Source organism: Idiotropiscis lumnitzeri, chromosome 2 (genome assembly GCF_059441095.1).
Source record: "Idiotropiscis lumnitzeri isolate Australia: NSW breed Sydney's pygmy pipehorse chromosome 2, RoL_Ilum_1.0, whole genome shotgun sequence".
NCBI classification, from domain to species: Eukaryota; Metazoa; Chordata; class Actinopteri; order Syngnathiformes; family Syngnathidae; genus Idiotropiscis; species Idiotropiscis lumnitzeri.
In genome coordinates, this window is record NC_142392.1 from 12028069 (window position 1) to 12049907 (window position 21839).

General features: G+C 41.9%; 1 protein-coding gene across 1 annotated transcript in view; it reads left to right on the forward strand.

Annotated features, from left to right (window-relative positions):
• LOC148341703 (uncharacterized) overlaps window positions 1–9914 on the forward strand; it is a 169027-nt gene extending 159113 nt beyond the window's left edge. The window contains exon 2 of the mRNA XM_088287331.1: window positions 8499–9914. Within this exon, the coding sequence (XP_088143457.1) occupies window positions 8499–9562 (1064 nt within the window). The 3' untranslated portion in view covers window positions 9563–9914. The remainder of the gene's footprint in view (window positions 1–8498) is intronic.
• The last annotated feature ends 11925 nt before the right edge of the window (window positions 9915–21839 follow it).

The following is a 21839-nucleotide window of genomic DNA, read 5'->3' on the forward strand; positions in this document are numbered from 1 at the left end:
GTGCGTCCATGTGAGAGACCACACATACACATCTCCAGGCCATATATAATCCTTATTGCCAGCCCTGTTTGACATATATCCATAACTACGGACACCCAAACACACAAGACTCATCCAACCACTCGACGTTTCACCTAGTGGCCTCCACGGCAGGAAACCAAACCAAAGGGACACATTGTAATGGACTTTAATGGACACTGTTGTGAATTTGGATGTTAATTGCCAAACTGTTGGATAAATTGCTTAAAGCAGCCACCTGCCTCTTCCTTATTCCGCCATCCTGCACCATTTGCCTTTCCAAACAACCCGGCCGCGAAGTGGCGCTCTGGCCGGCGCCCCAGGCTCCGGTAAGATAAAAAATCTGAACCACCTGATTAACAGTCAAGACTGACACACACTGCTATCGACATAGCCTCCACAACATCTAGATTATCTGCTATGTCTTCTAAAATGAAAGAAGAGTCACTTTGTGAATCTAAAAGAGCATAAACAAGCACTTCATTACTGGAGTCAGTAGGCGTTGACACATAGACTGGTATTATTGCTGATGTCTGGGTGTTATTGCCATCTTGAACAACTCTGTGGCTGTGCGCTGTCGCTTCAGCAACGTCATCAGTTTTCTGTGTTAATTGTGATTTTGTTTCTTCGCTTGCTTCCTTGTGCTCTTGCGTTGATTCTTGGTCTTCTTGAGGGTCTTGGTCTTTCTTTGAGCGATCTGCGTGTAAGCATGTAGGGTGTCGCTTAGAACAGGTTTCGCAAACCATTCGTTTTTTACAGTTCTTAGATAAATGGCCAGGTTTCAAGCAGCCAAAACATAGTTTTTCACTCTTGACATATTTTACTCTGTTTTCAACCGGTTCCTTTATGAATTTGCGACACTTGAATATACAATGTCCTGCTTTCTTACAAAACATGCATGTTAATATGATCTTTTCACTAGCGTTTGTTCTGAGCGCATTAGCACCTGCGGAACACTTCTTGTATCCTTCTTCAGTCTGACTCTTGACCTTTCCCTTTCCATGTCCGCCTTGATGTATAGCTTGGTATGATGTAATTGGATTACATGCAATGCTTGCTTCCATTGTCAGAAATGTAACAAAGTAGCTGAAGTTAGGGAACTTGTCATGCTCAAGTTGATATTGAGTAGCTTTACGATTCCACCTGGTGCATAACCAGTCCGGTAGCTTAGTGCTGAGCTTCTGATTTTCGATCCCATCGTTCAGTATACTTAGACTGTCATTTATCGTCATAGCAGAGTCGCAACTAGGGCTGGGCGATAAACCGAAAATTTACCATTACCGAAATGTATTACAGTGACCGACATAATTGTGCCCTTGTTGGTAAATTCGGTGTCTAAAAAAAAAAAAAGAAAAAGTATTTTCTGTCTGCGGCGATGTTCATGCCTCTTTAAGACGGACGGCTACAGCGCTTCTAGTCACGTGACTCATGCGCTGTAGAAGAATGGAAACAGAAGACGCGTTCGTTGCTGGCGATTCAAATCCTAAAGCGGCTGACACGGCTGCAGACGAAGTAACGTTAGTTGAAATTGTTCCTGTCGCGCTTGTCCCGAAAAGAAATTCGACATCTGTCGTTTGGAAATGTTTTGGATTCCATAAAGACGATGTCTGAGCAAAAGAACACGAACTACAAAGTGCGTCGTAAGCACCTGAAACAGCGCGTCCAACCTTTTCTTTTTCACCTCTCACAACACAACCATGCTGTTGACTTGGAGCTTGTGCTAAAAGTTCAAAGTGAGAAGCAAGGTTGGACAAGTGACAACAGCCCACTAACGGAGGTGACACCATACGAGAGAACGTCTCAGAGGTGGACGCGATAGCCGAGCACATAGCGAAAGATAGAGCTCCTCTAGTTACAGTGGAGCGCACAGGATTTAAACGCCTCATGAACATAGACGACAAAAGGTACGAAAATATTTACACACACATACAGCACTTCCCGATATGGACAAAATCGGGACGGGAGCGGAGACATGTCGAGCATTTTGCATCCACATCCGACTTGTGGTCGAGTCGCAACATGGATCCCTGTTTGAGCCTGACTGTGCGGTACATAGACGACAAGTGGCGACTGCGCACCAGACGGCACATTTTCCTGATGAAGCACACTTTATTTGGCATTGACATTCCATTGACATTTTTTTCATTCTATTTAGCATTTTGTTTACAGGCGACTAACTCCTTTGCAGATGGCATTATTTATATTGTTTACAAGATACCTTTACACAAATCTAGGCCATTGCAAATGGCATTACAGCATCTCGGCACAATATATTTGCAGAAAAAGATTTTGTGAGAGGTACCCTTTTTCTCCTGTTCTTTGTGACATTGTTCAAGTCATGCAAAGCAAGCTATTTTGAATGTTTATTCAATATGATTTTTGCACTTTTATTTTTCATTGAAAGGAATGTGTACCAGTTGGTCAATAAAAAAGCAGTTAATATGCATTTCCTGCATTTATTTTGATTTTGGTCCTCAGGGGGAATTTATCGCACATTTATCGTTATCGAGGTAAAAGTGCCCAATTTATCGCGATATTGATTTTAGGTCATATCGCCCAACCCTAGTCGCAACTACGCAAAAAGTCGACAAATTTCCTCAACTCCCCAGTCTCCTTTGAAGCAATCCTAGGCCAGGAATGTCGTTTGTCTCGGAACGCTTTGGCAATTACAAAAGGTTTACCATATCGTTCATGGAGCAAATCCCATGCTGCTTGATATGCATCATCAGAGTCACTCATGAAGTAGCCTTCTATGCCTTCTTTAGCTTCGCCTCCAACATATTTTTCAAGGAAAAAGAGTTTCTCAGTATTTGGGATATTCATCCTCTCAATGAGTGTCTGAAAGGATGACTTCCAGTGTCTAAACTTGAGTGGGTCCCCAGTGAAGACAGTGGGCTCTGGGATTGGAAGCCGGTTAGCTGATATGGCCTCAGCCAAAACCTTCACATGGTCCTTTGTGTCATCTTGTGGAGAGTTACTTTGAGATATCGCTGAAGTTATATATGGATGTTGGGTATAATAATGCACGGGGTTTGCGTGCTTGACTTCTTGCTCCACGTTGGGCGATTCAGAGTGCTTAGATTTGAATCCTTGGTCTGAAATTAACTCAGTTTCATCGTAAACTTGAAGCTTTGCTTTAGCAGCATTTAGTCGTTTTAGCTCTTCTAAACGCTCTAGTTGTCTTTTTAAGTCATCAACCGACTTCTGCCTTGATGCATTTTCTTCTTGCTGTTTCTTTAGGAGAACAGCTTCACGGTTCTGTTCTTCTAGTTTACGTTCTGCGTCTTCCTTCTCAACTTGGAGCCGGCGGGATAGTGCGTCTGCTTCTTGTGCTGCAACTATCGACTTATTTTCAGCTTCAAGTGCTAGCAATCTCTCTCGATGTTGTTCTTGCTCAGACATTATTTGTAACACAGCTTTAGTTGCTGCATACTCAGCAGCAGCTTCCTTTCTTTTGGCTTCAGACTGAGTTGAGTGAACACTATCGCCCTTTGTGAATGACTTTATAGTATCGCAGATTGTGGTTGCAAAAACAGAGGGTGCATCAGGCCACATTAGTTCTTCCTTATTTCCTGAAATTTGAGATTGCGCATTTCCTACTACTTGATTGGATATGGACACACAGTTGTCCATCCTGCGGCGTACTTCATGTGGGGGGCTGTCTAGCTTTCGGTATTCATCATACACTTGATTCAATTCAGAGAGTTCTGTTTGAATATTGCTGATATGCTTCTGAAGCACATCACTAGAATCCTGATGAATCACAGATTTTTTTGCTACCTTAATTAAAGCCTTCCAGTACTCATAACTTCTATCAAAGCGACGTAGTATATCTTCCGTTTTTACACGGTGAAGTTCTTTACCCTTCTCCGTAAGAGTACGCTCTCTTTCACTTCTACGTGGTAGATCTGCAAACGTGCTCAATAACATTCTTAGGCTGCTTTACCTCTTCTAAATCATCAAGCTCAGATTCTTCTTTTGAGTCAAGTGGCTGCTTAGACCCTTCTATATCTAAAGGCTGTTCTGTCTGTTCTACTTGTGACATTTTTACACTTGATTGGTGCTTATTCTTTAACACACAAATTACATAAACTTTATCCACGCGTATTCTTATTTCTTATGGAAAACAATAATGCACGCTACACACAGTCCCTTATTGTTATCTGCTCGTTTGTGTCACCTTTCAGAGCACAAACTAAAGTGCTTTGTCTTATGGACTCAAATTGAGCGAGCAACAGGTGAACTGATGTGTCCAGGCTTATCTGAGTTCCAAGCTTTGCTCTGTCGCCGTCCTCCTTCGTTGAGCACGTGCAAGCAGAATGCGCAGACGATCGCTTCTTCATCCAACGCAGACGAGTTTCACTTCTTCATCCAACGCAGACGAGTTGACTTCTCCATCCAACGCAGACGAGTTTGACTTTTCCATCCAACGCAGACGAGTTTGACTTTTCCATCCAACGCAGACGAGTTTGACTTTCACTCCCGTCAGAAAATCATAACAGTCTCGAATCTTCTTACACAGCTGACATTTATTAATTTGTCACCGTCAAACTATAAAACATACAAAAATATAAATATACAACTGCAATATACAATATTTACAAAGATAATGAAAAGAAAAGCACAGCAACACCATCAAGTGTAAACATATTTGCTAACAGCAAAACATACCTCGATGACTGCACAATAATCCTGAGGGGAATGAGCTTCAAATGTTGGCAGAAAAGTTACTTCAGAAACTTCCTATTGAGCCGACAACAGACTCAGCTTGTCAATAATGTCCGACGGCACTTGCCTTGCCACGTAGAGAGCGCATGAGTATGAACAGTGCAACTCTCAAACACATCCCCGGATCAACAAACAATATAATTACTTTCCTATTGTTCCATGTACAAACGATTCACAAATAGGAAAAGAAAACTTGCATGACAACTATGCACAAGTTATCAATAAGGTCAACTTGCAAATTGTTCGATGAATAATAAAATTATAATAAATTAAATGACAAATAATATTTTGGCAGTTAAACTGGGGAACATGCTTTTTTCCGCCGTAGTCCAGCTGAACGATGCAAAAAAGGCGATCTCAGACAACGCGAGTTTGAGCTCGGCAAAGCTGTTTGTGCCCCTCGTTCACGCAGTACTGATTTAAAAAAAAAAAAAAAAAGCGTTGCCCTGCCCTGTTTCTTCCGCCGCTACTTAAATGCCCTGCGCCAAGCTATCTTGCGCCGCAACAGAACAGACTTTATTTGAACTATATCTAGGTCCATGCACCGCAGCATCAACAAGCTACGTGATGGCAAATAAACGACTCCACTAACAAGTAGCGTGCTAAACGAGGAGGCGAGCAAGGAGGTGCTAAGCGTGCTCATTGCTAAAATTAATTGCTTTGATGTGCGCTCAACTTTTAACATAAGTCTGACTTAAACTGCGTTTGGGTGGAGAGCCAGCAGCAATGAACAGAAATGTTGTATTGCAACCATTAAGTATCTAAACATAAAATAAAAGGAACACCGAAATCGTACACTGTATCGTAACCCATCCATCCATCTGCTGTACCGCTGCTCCTCACTAGGGTCGCGGGGGGTGCTGGAGCCTATCCCAGCTATCTTTGGGCAGTAGGCGGGGGACACCCTGAACTGGTTGCCAGCCAATTGCAGGGCACACAGAGGCGAACAACCATCCGCGCTCACACTCATACCTAGGGGCAATTTAGAGTGACCTGCCATGCATGTTTTTGGGGGAGAACATGCAAACTCCACACAGGATGGCCGGAGCCGGGGATTGAACCCACGCCCGATGCTGTTTCTCACTCTGAGGCCATCGTGCTAACCAGTCGGTCACCGTACCGCCCGTATCGTCACCATTTAAAAAAAATAAAAATAAATGAATAAATAAAAATAAAAAGTATAGTAACCATTTTTTCAAAAAAAAAAAAGAGTCGTAAACATACTCAAGCTGTTGCTTTGTTATTGAAATTGAATATTTGTTTTAAATCCCCCAGGCTCTTCTTTTTGTCTTTTCTATATTATGTTCGTATTAATGTCTGTGTTTGGTTTGTTAATGTTAATAAAGCTTTTTATACAAAAAACGTATTTGTAATATTTATCATTTTATCAATATTCGCACAACAGAGTACTGAGTTTCGAGATCCTCACTATATTTCTCAAAATTATATTTCTTATCAATTTAGCTTAGTTAAGGGATATTTTATTGACAATCTAATATCAATCTACAAAGACAGAAAAAAAATGGTGGTGGGGAGGCGCGAATCTTTTTCTTCTTGGTAGTGGTGGGTGTGAAATAATTGAGAGCCAATGCTAGTATATGCAGACATTATATTCATACAATCTTGCAGCCCGAGTGAACCACAGCATTGTTGCAAGTTCGGTCGGAGAAACGCAAACGTCCCACTGCTGTTGCAGCAGTGATTTCTCGGGGCATAGGAGGAAGTGACGTCAGAGCTGACTCGCCAATGTGGCGTTAATTTAGTCATGTCATGTCATTATCCACACCGCTTATCCGGGTCACGGGAGGGTGCTGGAGCCTATCCCAGCTGACTTCGGGCGAACGGCGCACTACACCCTGAACTGGTCGCCAGCCAATCACAGAGCAGACATAGACACCATCACTGAGTGGGAACTGAACCCACGCTGCCCCGCACACAACTCGAGCGAGTGTACCACTACACCATCAGTGACACCGTTAATTTAGTTATTTTGTTAAAAGAAATTCACAACCGAATTATAATATTATATAAAATATATATTAAAATAGAAGAGCCTGGGGTAAAAATAAACACAGAGGCAAAGAAATATATTTGAAAAATACGTGCTCAAAGCATGACGTCATTAGCAAGCGCGCAGCTTCCGAAGGACCTCGACCACATCCACCGACCTGTCCACACCGGAACAAAAACACCCACCGCTAAATTCTTCTGATTTAGTGTGGAACTGACTGTAATTTTCTCACAGAATGTCCAGTGCTACTCTAAAGGACTACGACATAATTCATTAAGTCTTCGTGTCCCGATAACCTCATCTTCGCGCGTTGATGCTTTTCGGCGTAGTTAGCTTAGCTTGTTAGCTAGCTAGCCGCTAACGAAAAGAGGCACATGACTCATCGCCAAGCAGAGATCAAGTGCGGATTTTTTGGAATTATCATTTGAAAATGTGTGCAAGAACGACACCCAAGTACGAAGAGGAACTTTGTGGAATAAAAGAAGAGAACGAGCAACATCTTCCACTGCTGGACGAAGTTTGCAACCAGTCTCGTGTTGTGCCACACAAAGCAGGTTTGTAGACGTCTTACTCTCATTTGCTTTGTATAGAACGACTTTCTATCGTTAGAAATATGCATCGCAACCTTAAGTTGTTTGGGGAAATGCGTTCAAGGTTATTGCCGTTTTATTTTTAATTTTTGCTTTTGACTTGCCGGTTTGCTGAACATTTGTTTATGCCAAATGAAATCAGTGCATAAAATAAATGCCAAAGAATAACCAGTAGTGGGGGGTCAACTCCATGTTTTTTCCAGTATAAAATTTGAACTGATTATTTAACATTTTACTGGTTTTTATATCTTTTTCAAGCAATTCCTTCCGGAAGGAATTCTGCCTGACTCTAAAAAATGTGCACACTGCGGCGAAAACATCAATGGCGGTTGATCAATTTTAGTGGATAAAACACAAAATATTATTTTTTTAAAAATCAAGTACATATTGGTCTTATTTATTGATGAACTTTGTACTGTCTTGGTCGGGTGAGAGTCAATGAACCTCGGGTGGCCCTGCACTGTTTTGTACACATGTGCGTAGTTTCACCCCATCCAAACATTTAAAATACATTTAATGCATCCATCCAAGGGTGCACGGATCTCATCGGTGAACAAGCGCATGCTGCAAGGAATGCATCTGCATCTTTAGCTTACTATGGGCTTAAAAATGGAGAACGTCACAACCCCCTTTTCTACCAACAAGCACAGGAGCATTTAGTTCCCAGAGTGAAAGCCAAAGATTTCTTAACCCATGTGGATTTTTATTGAAGCAGATTTGAAAATGCAAACTCATACAGAATGGACACACTTTGACTTTATCACACCCGTCCACACGCTTCCTTTTGTTCTAACGGTTTCAGCTTGCAAGACATGTTTGGGTCACACTTCTGTTAAATGCGAGCTAAACGGTTTCCTGTCGAACACGGTTCAAGACGCGCATCTGTTTTTGTGGCTTCCTGCTAAACTGCCAGCATAGACACTTCTGTTCCCACTGAACTAACGTTTTCCTGTTTAAGAGGTCCATGTTTTTGTGACCTTCTATTGATCTGTAAGCATAGTTTTGAAACATGACATGTAATTTCTTTAACACCGGGTCGCACGCATTGCTCCGTGTGCGGCAGGCACAAGTCATGTAGAAACAATATAAGACAAAGTCGCCGCCTGAGGTTTGACTTGACCAAACCAAATTTGTCTTTTTGTGCCCTGCAGACGTCAGTGAAAACGATCTCCGTTCTGTGAAAGAGGAGCCAGACTTGACTCACATCAAAAAGGAGGAGGAGGAGGAGATCAACAAGTCACCACTGAACGTTGTCCCTATAAAGAGTGAAGATGCAAACAAGGATGAGAGTGAGGACAACAGAGGGGCGGAGCCGACAAGCAGCAGCTCAAGTCATCACGTGACAACAGAAGGTGATGAAGACCACTGGGGGCCAGCACATAATGAGGGCACATTATCAGACGCTCATGACGATGATGATGATGACGTTGACGTTGACAGTGGGCAAGCCAAAGGTGAAAGGGCATGTCACACTGACTCATTAACTTCAAAGCTGTCTTTAAAACCGCACACAAGAACACACAGTGGAGAAAAACAGTTTTCTTGCTCAGTTTGTGGCAAAAGCTTCCTGCATAAGTCAATGTTAACAATCCACACAAGAACACACAGTGGAGATAAACCCTTTTCATGCTCAGTTTGTGGAAAATGCTTCTCTCAAAAGGGAAATTTAACAGAACACACAAGAACACACACTGGAGAAAAACCCTTTTCCTGCTCAGTTTGTGGGAAAAGCTTCTCTGGAAAGTCTAATTTAAGAAAACACACAACAACACATAGTGGAGAAAAACCTTTTTCTTGCTCAGTTTGTGGGAAAAGCTTTTCTCTAAAGTCACGATTAAAAGAACATACAAGAACACACACTGCAGAAAAACCTTTTTCTTGCTCAGTTTGTGGTAAAAGCTTCATCCAAAATTCGCATTTAACAAGCCACACAAGAACGCACAGTGGAGAAAAAACCTTCGCCTGCTCAGTTTGTGGCAAAGGATTCTTTCTGAAATCAACTTTAACAAAACATGGAAGAACACACAGTGGAGAAAAACCTTTTTCCTGCTCAGTCTGTGGAAAATGCTTCTCTGTAAAGTCAACGTTAACAAGCCACACAAGAACACACAGTGGAGACAAGCCATTCAGTTGCAGCGTTTGTGCTAAAAAATTCTCCGCTAAACGTAGTGCTGCGAGACACGATTGTGCTGGTGAGAAAAGCAGCGATCCTTGAAGCTTAAAAAAAGACAACAAAAAACTGAAGGAACTGACTCTTTGTGGTAAGATGTAAATGTGATTTTGAATGAAATATGATAAATTTAACTTTGCAAAGCTCTTTTATTGACACTAAGCCAATCTGATCCGTGCCAGAAGAAGCAACGTGTCTGAGTGATGATGATTTGTTTTGGCGTTTACATCAAACATGTAAATAAAAATAATTGCCTTTGCTTGGAACAACATTTTTTAACATTATGCTTTTCAGTTGTCTTTTTAATCGTACTTTAATGGAAAAGGTGTGAGAAGAAACGGTGCTTATGAAATCGGTGCTTTCCACAATCATCAATAAAATCACTTGTTCCACTTGCTCCACTGGCCTTCATTTAGCTGTGTGAAAAGGTGAAAAACAGAACTCGAAGTTGAACTATAAAAAGAACCAGACAGAGAAAGGCAAATCGTCTCAGTTTCTCTCAAAGGTTTTGGAATGTCAGGTGTAGGAGCTGTAAAATAAGCTGAAGACCATATTAACCTCAAGTAACCTTATGTAATCAGTTTGTATGTGTAAACCTTGCAGGTATTAATTTTTACATGTCAGTCGACCCTACACATTGTAATGAAACTATAGACATCCCAGCTTCAGACGATGCAAAAACTTTAGATGAGATCTGGTGGCGATGCGGATTAAGAGTATACACCAGACTTCCTAGAAACGCCTCCACTATTTGTACACCAGTCACAGTCTCAGACCACACGTACATTATGACCACACAACCAGCCACAGATACGAATGCTAGAAGCCTCGTGTGTTGTGCACGCACCAACCGTGCGCACACTCCACTTTCGCTGTGATTGGTGGTGTCACGGGGGGGGGCGTCTTTTCTTATTAGTAGGTGCACTCACCTGTGGGTAGTGGTTGTTTGGTTTGGATCGTGTGGTGGGGTGAGCATGGGGAAGAAACCTTTTGCTGACCGTACAATTCAGCATAAAAATCATCAACTGTGAGCGCAACGTGTACTGGACTTCAGAGTAAAACAACCGTCGAACGTCGGCCAACTCTTGTTGCGGAAAAAAAGAGAGAGAGATATGATCACCCAAAGAGAGCGACAATGAATGACAAGTAAGTGCCTGTCATTTGCTTCCGCTATGGATGCGCCTCTAAAGACAGTCATGCCAGTTGGGATGCGCATCAATGTTTCCACCCCCTTGTCTTAGCCTGCCGTGGCGTCATTTAAGTTGGACGCTACATCAGGAGTTGGTAACTTGATGGCGACTGGAGTCAGCGTTTATTTGTCACCACGAAGGAGATGATCCGCATCACGCAGTTCGTTGCTGCCGCTGTTGCTGCGCGTCTCAATACTGAAATGAAATAAATAATGAAATATTTAAGTACTTAAATAAACGCCAAGATAGTTTTTTAATAATTAATATTTAAATGACAAAATAGTGAAACATTTCAATTTGAAATTCTCAACCACATACAGAGTAAATTAAATTCATAATCATATAGAAACATTTATTCAATATTGAACAAATTTAGGAATCCTAATTTTGAAAGATAAAAAAAATTCTCATATCAAATTTTAAGTAATAAATTAATTCAATAAATATTTGGGCACATATTTAAATGAGCAAATATTTTGACAAATACTCAAGATTGAGATAAAAAGTATTTAAAAATATTGTATATTTTTTACATGTTAAAATAATTGAATAAATATTGTTGTAAACTCAATCTAAAGGATCTATATCAAGAAGAGCAAAACGTTCCGTTAAAAATAGTGTCTGGGCATTTTTGTTCGTCATGACATGCAATGATTTTTTTTTAATAACTTGAGGTCATTCATCCAACTGTTGATTTGGGGCTTCGCCTTGAGGTATTTACATCAATGGATGAAATATTCCATCCATCCATCCATCTTCTGTACCGCTTCTCCTCACTAGGGTCGCGGGGGGTGCTGGAGCCTTTCCCAGCTATCTTTGGGCAGTCGGCGGGGGACACCCTGAACTGGTTGCCAGCCAATTGCAGGGCACACAGAGACGAACATCCATCTGCGCTCACACTCATACCTAGGGGCAATTTAGAGTGTGTTTTTGGAATGTGGAAGGAAACCGGAGTACCAGGAGGAAATCCACGCAAGCACGGGGAGAACATGCAAACTCCAGACAGGCTGGCCGGAGCCGGGATTGAACCCACGCCCGATGATGTCTCTCACTGTGAGGCCATCGTGCTAACCAGTCGGGCCACCGTGCCGCCCGGATGAAATGTTTTGCAAGTGAAATTAAATTGTAACCAAAAAGTCCATGTCCTTCTCTACACTAACTATACTTCAACTTTAATGGACGACATCCTCACATTGTTTTTTCTTTTTTCTTCCTTTCCTTATTTTTGTTGTTCAACAATGCAGTTTTTGTATTCAATATGTTCCAAAGTTGTTTGCGTATCGATAAAAAAAAGTACCATGGCGCCATCTAACAACGAAGACGCAAATGTACAACTCCGAGTGGTGACGTTTGCTTATTAAAGATAAATGAATAAATAATACAAACAAAAACGTTTATAGAAGCATATAGATCTCAAGGGACAATCTTATTGAACCAAATAAAGATATTTGAAAACAAAAAAAAACATTTGAATTTTTACAAAAACAATAAGAGCAGCATGTTAGAATGCAGAAGACCCTTCTATCGACTGTGTTTGAGTCTTCCCGGATGTCGTACTGTTGTAAAACGCGATTGGACAGTAAACAGCCAATCAGAATTAGCCCGAGTGTCCGACTCCTGATTGGTAAATAATTGTGGCACAGTTTGCATCCTAAGCGTAAAACTGTGTTTCGTACCCAAGAGGAGAGAGACGCCGGAAGAGTTGCTCTTTTTGTGGAACCCACGCAGAGACAGTTCAACACCCGTTTTGGATCGGCTCATACTCAAGGACATTTTGGAAGGACTTCAATAAATTTGTCAGTTTATTTCTTTATAAAGACTTTTCTTTAAAGTGGGAAAATGTTGTTTTCTGTTTCTTTTAGAAAAGTGGTGCTGAAGATTTTTTTTTTCATAATTTATTTGCTAATACTAATACTGTACTTTCAGCCAATGGTGTACTTAAATATTGACCAATGATGTATTTTGTTTACCATTACAGTATTCTTATTACAGTACTTCTATCACTGCAGCATTTCTACCATTGCAGGACGTTCACTATTACAGTACTTTTATCATTGCAGTACTTTTATCATTGCAGTATTTTTCAATCGTTGCAGTACTTTTTACCATTACAGTACTTTTATCATTGCAATATTTTTATGATTGCAGTATTTTCAATCATTCAGTAGTTTTTATCATTACAGCGTTTCCCCCTCTGTATAATAGACAGGCATTAGGAGTGTTTCCTTACACTTAGATACGTTTATACTGTGTATATTTGCATGCTTTTTATGAATGTCTGCTGCTAATGTTATACATTAACGGCTACATTACGCCGCCGACTCTGTGTGATCTATATCCTTGCTGCTGTAACACCTCAAATTTCCCCATTGTGGGACTAATAAAGGATATCTTATCTTATCTTATCTTAATACATAGGGCTAGGTTTTTATTCATGAATGTAAGTTTTGCAATCAAAAACCAACATTTTCACACTGACACTGTTTTCGATATTAGACTTTGAATTGACTCCACGAACACAAAGGCTCAGAAAAAAGGCCAGTTGAGCAAGTGATTTTATTGATGACTGTGGAAGGTACCGATTTCATCAGCACCATTTCTTCTCACACATTTTCCATTAGGTGCGATTAAAAAGACAACTGAAAAGCATAACGTTAACAAATGTTGTTCCAGGCAAAGGCAATTAATTTCATTTACATGTTTGATGTAAACACAAAAAAATCATCATCACTTAGACACATTGGTTATTCTGGCAATGATCACATTGGCTTAATATCAATAAAAAAGCTTTGCAAAATTAAATTGATCACATTTTATTCAAAATCACATTTACATCTTACCACAAAGTGTCAGTTCCTTCAGTTTTTTGTTTTCTTTTTTTTAAGCTTCAAGGATCGCTGCTATTCTCACCAGCACAATTGTGACTCCGCATGCTGTTGAGTGGAGAATGTTTTCGCACAAACGCTGCAACTAAATGGCTTGTCTCCACTGTGTGTTCTTGAGTGGATTCGTAAATTTGACTTTCCAGAGAAGCCTTTGCCACAAACTGAGCAGGAAAGAGGTTTTTCTTTACCATGGGTTCTTGTGTGCCGTTTTAAAGAGAACTTTGAAGTTAATGATTTCCCACTGTGAGAACATACCCAAAAGTCAGTATGACATGCCCTTTCACCTTTAGCTTGCTCATCATCATCATCATCATCATCATCCTCATCATCGTCGTCATGAGCGTCTGATAATGTGACCTCATTATGTGCTTGTGATGGCCCCCAGTGGTTCGCATCACCTTCTGTTGTCATGTGATGAGTTGAACTGTTGCTTGTAGGCTCCGCCCCTCTGTTGTCCTCACTCTCATCCTTGTTTTCATCTTTAGTCTTTATAGGGACAAAGTTCAGTGGTGACTTGTTGATCTCCGCCTCCTCCTCCCCCTCCTTTTTGATGTGAGTCAAGTCTGGCTCCTCTTTCAAAGAACGGAGATCGTTTTCACTGACGTCTGTCGGTCACAAAAAGACAAATTTGGTTTGGTCAAGTCAAACCTCATGCGGCGACATTCTCTTATATTGTTCCTACCGTGCTACCTTGACTTGTGCCTGCCGCACACGGAGCAATGCGTGCGGCCCCGACTTGGACCGGACCATGGGGACATTTCACAAAATTACGTCCTACGATGTAAACCTCCCTTTAGCAGCACAGCTGTGATAAACAAGCAATTAATAAGGAACCACGTTGCGGGAGATGCCCGATTTCATTCCGGACATAGCTGAAGTTAGCACACACAGGCTATTGTGTGCGTCTGATGGAACACCTGTTGTGGGACCCGAACATATTGATGGGGGCCACTGGGGGCCATCGCAACATAATGTCATTGATAGAATAGGAATCGTTCAAGTGAAATATGTTTACAAGTACAGTGAACCCCCGGTTATCGCGGTTAATGGGGACCGAGACCACCCGCGAAAACTGAAAATCCGCGAAGTAGCGTCGCACCTTCAAAAAAAAAAAAAAAAAAGACAAAAGAAAACACAGTGTACATATATACTTCGCACCTATATATATATATATATATATATATATATATAAATATATATAGGTGCGAAGTAGCGGCACACCTTCAAAAATGCTTAAAAAAAAAATAAAATATATATATATATATATATATATATGTATATATATATATATATATACTGGTAGAGAGAGAGAGAGTGAAATTCATGTTATAACAAAAAAAAATTATTATTAAAACTTATTTTTTTATTCCCCAGCCATTATTTTTGTATTTATTCAATTACTTCTTTTTGTATTTATTTAATTACTTCGACTTTTACCTGCTGGTACGCCGTCCGGTGTGCCCTGTGAATGTTATGATCCTCCAGCAGAGCTGGAGGATTGAACAGGACTCTCCAAACGCAGACACGGGAAAAAAGGTGGTGAGACAAAGATATTTATTATAATCACAATATAGTCAGTGTAATCAGCGCGTCTCGCAGCAGCTGACGAGACGATCGCTGGAGGAACGCCCACACAGCTGAAAAAACAAAAACACACGCGGCATGACAGGCACGGATCATGACTGTGAAATGAAAGGTGGCATTCTTCATTTATTTATTTATTCATTCATATCTGACAGCCTCGCGCTCCGCCGGTGCCCGGGGAAGGTGCTCCTCTTCGGCTTACTGTGACGCGAGCATGCCCTCCTCCTCGGGAGCTTCCATTCGGTTAAACTTAGGGCCCGCTTGGCACCGCACGTGCCCGGGGAAGGTGCTCATCTACGGCTTAATTGCCATGCACGCCGGCCGGAGCTCTGATACGGTCCGAACCGGGCGAAACGTCGCCACAAATCGTGTCCGGGGGAACCTGCTCTTCTTCGTCTACTCTCTTCTTCGTCCACTCTCCTCTTCGGCGCACGCCGGCCGTCTAACCGCTTCAGCGCCCCCTTGTGCCGCTCGGCGAAACTACAATGCCCCCGAATATTTTTTAGACCCGCGAAGCACTGAACCCGCGAAAGGTGAACCGCGAAGTAGCGGGGTTTCACTGTATTTCATTTTGCATTTAGAGATACTTTCATCATGGGTAACGTATTTTCGCGACCATAAGGCGCACTTTAAAGTCCTAAATTTTCCCCAAAACAAATGAGGCGCCTTGTAATGTGACATGCCTATCATATAGACTGAGCAACTCACTCGACCATCGGGCATGTTCCCCTTGAGGTATTTCAGAGTGCATGGTAGCACACCCTGCTGGCCAAAATCTGAGACATCTGTGCTTCGATTTGACTTTGACATATACATTATGTGAATACGTTCGTTGGGTGATGGTGCAGGAGAAAGCTGGACAAAAGGGCAGCTGTCCCCGATGTTGTAGTCTGTCTTATCATTCATGTTATTGCAAGCAAGAAACATCACGGGTTTAGACAACAGACAAAAATAAAAACACACTGCCCAAAGCACACCACTCACAACCAGCCATCTGATTGGCAGATGCTCCCAGAATGCCTCAGTATTGTTTTTGTGTTGTTTTTATTTCTTTTGGGGATATGAATGGCATGAGAGATACATGTTTTGTGTAAATTTTATTTCTTTGTTTCATTGTTTGCTTGTAAGCTGTTCAGAGATATTTTTGGTTTTGATTTGAAACCGTGACTCAAAGGTGTGGTGACCAGTGAAATCCCTCCCCTCACGTCGTCGATTAGCTATGTTGCCATGACATCTCTCATTGGTTTGTCGAGCCGCTACTGGCAGAAATCCCTTATTCGCATCTATTCTGGAGCCAGAAATTAGAAGAGATGTGACGTCAGTGACATTTAGTGGTGAAGGTTGTCGAAGCATTTATTTTTAACACGGGCGGCATTTTGAACAGACACACGTCAATGAAGGCAGCTTTATTTTCTTTCATACTGCATCCTCCTTGATTGAGCACATTTTTGGCACAATCTGTGAGTACATATATAATTAAGCACATTTTTATGCAGTATGATTATTAGTTCAGCGGACATTCTTATTTTACAAGCTTTTTTGCTACCTTTAAGCTGCCAGTATTTTGTGTTTCCTTTTGTTGTGGTTGAATGTATCTTTAAATATTATTTCATCCAATAACAGTCAAGGTTAGCACATGTTTTGTGTGTTTGCATATATATATATATATATATATATATATATATATATATATATATATATATTTAGATCTGTTTCCTTATCCACATATTTTCCTTGTCATTCTCTGTATTTGTTTGCAGTTCCACAAAAAGGACTTCCATAAAAACGTGACGTAAGACACTCACTCCTCTTTGTGTTTTTATTGGAAAATTGTTGAGCTCGTTGTTGTCAGATTCCGCTTACCCGGGGTCGGGGACCACATCGGGATCGTTGGTTCCCAAGTGCCGGCTCTCCGTCCAACGGGTCCGAGAGGGGTGGGGGTGGAAGCAGGTGAAGGGCGGCGGGGAAGAGGAAAAGAACGAGTCCCTTCGCCGCCGCGCACCCTTCCTCCGCCTCAAGCCCCACTATTTACTTTCTAAGCCGGTGTCGAGGCGAACTCGCCTAGCTTCGCTAACTGCCCTGTAATTATTATTGTTCTTTTTACATCTACGCGCGTAGATTTATAATCTTTTACGGAGCCAATCCGGTCTTCCATCGCTCGCGGGGCCACCGAATCGGGAGCTCCGCGATCCGACCACTCCGTTTTTACGGCAGCTTCGCCTCAGTGAATCTGTTTGCATTTGTTATTGACCGAGTGGATTTTCGTTGCCCTTGTGAGGACCGCACGGATTTGTTTCTCAAAGCCGGAGTAAACTTTATTACTTTATTTTTATTTTTAGGTTGTCGGTACTTAGCCGTTCGCTCACGTATGTAAAGGGTCGAGTGGTGAGAATGAATCAAATCATAAGAATGACAGAGATAGTTTTTTAGAATCGAAAATCTTACAAGATTTATTTAGGAACACAAGGGATCGTGTGACATACATCCAGGAAGTGTTTTAACATCCGAACCCGCCAGTTGCGGGATACAGAAAGGACAAACCCGACGGCATCACAGAGTCCCCGCAGTCACAATCGGTGCGAGAAATAAGAAAGATTCCATCGAAGACGAGGAACAGATAGAAAAGAGGGGTTAAAAGATTTTTAAATCATCATATGTCAAGTCTGAATTTAAATAGTGAGCCTCCTGAGAGTGATCAGTTCCCGAAGAGCCCCAGGGTTCGAATTCTAGCGATAAGGCGAAATAAGAGGGGAAAAAACAGAAATAACTTTGGACAAAGTTATTTCTTCGGTTTCGTTACCTTATCGGGGTTAAGCCTTTTTAGTGGTGTCCAATCGATAGAGGAAAGGTAAAACCCATCCCGCCGAGGGACCAGAGTCCGGCCGGGGCGAGAGAAGGTGGAAAAAAGCCTAAGTCCCGAAAAAGGGGAAAAATGCACAAAAATAGAATCCTCCGTCAAAGTGTCCCCATGAAATGCGAAAAGAGAGCCCTTAGTGCCTCTCGGGCGAGGCTTACATAGTCCTGCTTTGCCTCAAAGTTTCCATGATTCATAGTCACGAGTGGATAGTCCCACTGACTCACAGCTAGTTTTTTTCCATTCCCTTACCACTAACCAGGGCGTTGACTTGTTTTTCTCTGATCCTCTCAGCTCACTAGTTAAACCCAACCAATGTAATACAATGCAGCTCAATACATTGGATACATAATACACATGTTGTTACATTCTCTCTTTGTAATCAACAGGTTATACACTTTTCCATTTCTTCTTCATCATGTGTCATCATCGGAAAGTAATAATGTACACAAGTGTTAGAATAATATGAAGAGGTTATTATACATTTGCCGTGATGCAGCTTATTTTAATATGTAGTGCATATAACATGTTGCAGTTTAATAGAGTGAACTATGCTGAGTGTTTACAGTCAGAGTGGAGGTACAGGAGGACACCTCTACTGCAGGGAGGTGTCTGCAATTGGCAGGGCGGCGGCACTTCTTCAGAAGTGAGGATGAAGTAAACAACATTGTGATGAGGCCTGATAGAAGAAGTTGGCATCAAAGTCTGAAGTAATCAACATCGTGCTGGGTCCTGATAGAGGAAGTTGACGTCAAAGTCAGCTGCGACTCACAGCGGCACGCCAACGATAAACCGGACTAAACCAGTTTTTAGTAGACGAACTGTACCACCCTCGAGTGTAATCTGATTTCTTGAAGTGTAATCTGATTCCCCGATGTTATAAAAGGGAATGTGTGAAAAGCATCAGGGAACAGAAGGAAGATGAAGTTGCCAAATAAACTTTGTTAACCTCTCTGTTTCCACTTGAGCTGAATGCCTCTCTTCTTTTAGCTACGACCCCTATATGTCAAATTGGCGAACCTGACAACAAGTAATGTTCATACACAAAGCAGTTTCAAAGCAAAACCATTTTATACATTATGGCTAAATATGTAACTTGATCATTCTTTCAAAAGTTGCATGTTTCTTATACAATACATGGTAAAAGCAATAATCATTCCAACATTAGAACAACTAGTCATCCTGACTAACTGTCTAACTATGCAGCGAGTCATCCGGCCCAACTAGGGTTTTCCCCTGTGAGTCACTCTGACTGGCTGTCTAAGTTAACTAGGGGTTTTCCCCCAATCCATTCGTGTTATGTGATTCATCGTAAGTCATGTGTTGAACATAGCAAGAGCATTTTGAGGCATTGACTTTGATATGTGTATGTTTTAACTATTTTTTATTAACAATAAGACCCCCATCTGAGCTGGCGTGCCGTCGGCACTGTCGCCATCTCGTGTCTATTCTTGAGAATTGTTTGTTAAGGCTAAATTTAGTGACCTTTCTACTCGGTCTTAGCCCAATTCATACTATATTACCTCCTATATGTTCTATCACTTTGCCTGACAACGCGCGTCACTCGACACTGTCTACACCATATTTTCAGTTCTACACATGGTCAGGGCAGAAGATTGAAAAGGTTTCCATATCAAGAGCGCAAGTGTGGATGTCCTACACACTACTCCAGCAGTATGTCCGACCGACATGAAATATCTAACTTGGAAAATAGGTCAGAATGTGGAGCTTCAAATGGGTCATCTTCACGTTATTCTAAGTCAAATGCAAAAAGAGCATCATCCTCGCATCGCTCTGCCAAATCAAATTCAAGCCAGATCGCAGCAGAAGCACGAGCAAAGGTGGAAGCTGGACGGAAAAAAAGCTGAATATGCAAAACTCCAAAATGACATGATGGTTCAACGCACGCAAATTGATGCAACACTGAACGCTCTTAAAGAAGAAGGCGAAGCTGAAGATGCACTGGCGACTGCAAAGGTGCTCGAAGCTGCTGCAGAAAACCAAAACGCTGAGAGTGATGCAGCTATTGGTCTCCTTTATCACCAGCGGATTTTAAGTAACGTACAAATGGCTCTATTAATGCGCACTTCAGCCATCGAATAAAAGATTAATATAATGATAAAAGAGAGACGGGAAATACTTTACAACCCCAACACGAAGACACCTTTGATGCCAATCGGCACGTGTTGCGGCACGTATTGCCACTTACCACACAAAGTTTCAAGCATCCTCAAACCACGCTCCAACAAATGTCTCCTCATGCCAACGACGATGGCAAGAGAGTTTGTCACCAGGGCAGACATTTCACGGAAGGAGCCATAAGGGCAGCCGGATTCTGGATCGTTGGGGGAAAGAGAGCGATCAGTAGCTTCATCTTCAACTGTGTGACCTGCTGCGAGCGGCGAGGGAAACAGGAAGAACAGATCATGGTTGACTTGACTACCGACCGACTATGTACAGATCCACCCTTTACATATGTCGGCCTGGACGTGTTTGGCCCCGGGTTGGTGATGTTGCGAAAAACTAGAGGTGGTCAAGTCAATGCCAAAAGATGGGCAGTCATTTTTATTGCATGTGTACGCGGGCGGTCCACATTGAGGTGATCGAGTATATGGATACGTCATGCTTCATAAATTCGCTCAGGCGTTTTTTTTTCGCCATTAGAAGCTCTGTGAAGCGGTTCCGATCGGACTATGGCACTAACTTTGTGAGTGCCTGCAGAGAGCTGCAGACCGACAAAAGCGGTTGCCACAACACACAAATCGATTAACTATCATGCAGAACAGGAGTGCAAATGGAAGTTTAATCCCCCGCATGGCTCTCGCATGGGTGGAACATGGTTGGTGTTGTATGCCGTATCCTGCATGCCATGCTCCTTCAGCATGGCCATGCTAGGCTCACACACGAAGTTTTGGTGACTTTCATGGTTACTGCAATTATCAATGCAAGGCCCCTCACTTCTGTCTCCACGGATCCAGATCAGCCTGTAATACTCACTCCTGCTATGCTGCTGACCCAGAAGGTTGGCACACCGCATGTACCACCTGGCCAATTCAATGACGGCGATCTCTTGAGGAGTCAATGGCAGCGAGTCCAGATCCTCGCTAACATGTTCTGGGATCGCTGGGAAAAGGAGTATATGAGTGGAATTCAGTTTCGTTGTATAGGGAGGACCAAGAAGCCGAACCTGCAGGAAGGAGATGTTCTTTTGAAGGTTGCTCAAATGAAGAGGAATGACTTGCCGGTCGGGCTACATAGAAAATGAGAAGTCAATGTCTCGACTTAACATACAATTGTTTGATGTGTTTCGCCTTAACTGACAATCGTATGTTATTTGTGTGAGTTGTGTTTACTTGTTAAATATTTGTGTCACTATTTTGTTCAATCTTAATGTTATGGAAAATTATTTTGCAAGTAAGGTTTTTGTTATTTATTGTGGCCACCTGCTTTTGAAGAAAGTGCCTTTCGCTTCTTGTACGAGAGGATTCTTTGTGAAGCCAAAACAACACGACCTTGACTGATAAGTAGGCTCAACGCAGAAAAAGTATCTTTTTGTTTTAAGATTCCACAGTTCCTGTCAAATAAATCGTCATCTTCCTGTGTGCGTCAGTATCTTCCCACGCACTTCTCTCACTGAGATCACTCTGCAGACTGACCCAAAAGACAATTTATTTTCCAGACTATCTCATTGATCTTCCCTTACTGCTGAAAATTCCACAACAATCTGGGGTCAGACTTGGGATAGCTGAATATCCGCTGGTGAAATTCAGGGACGCTGGCAGGTGACCTCCAGAGTCCAATTAAGACAG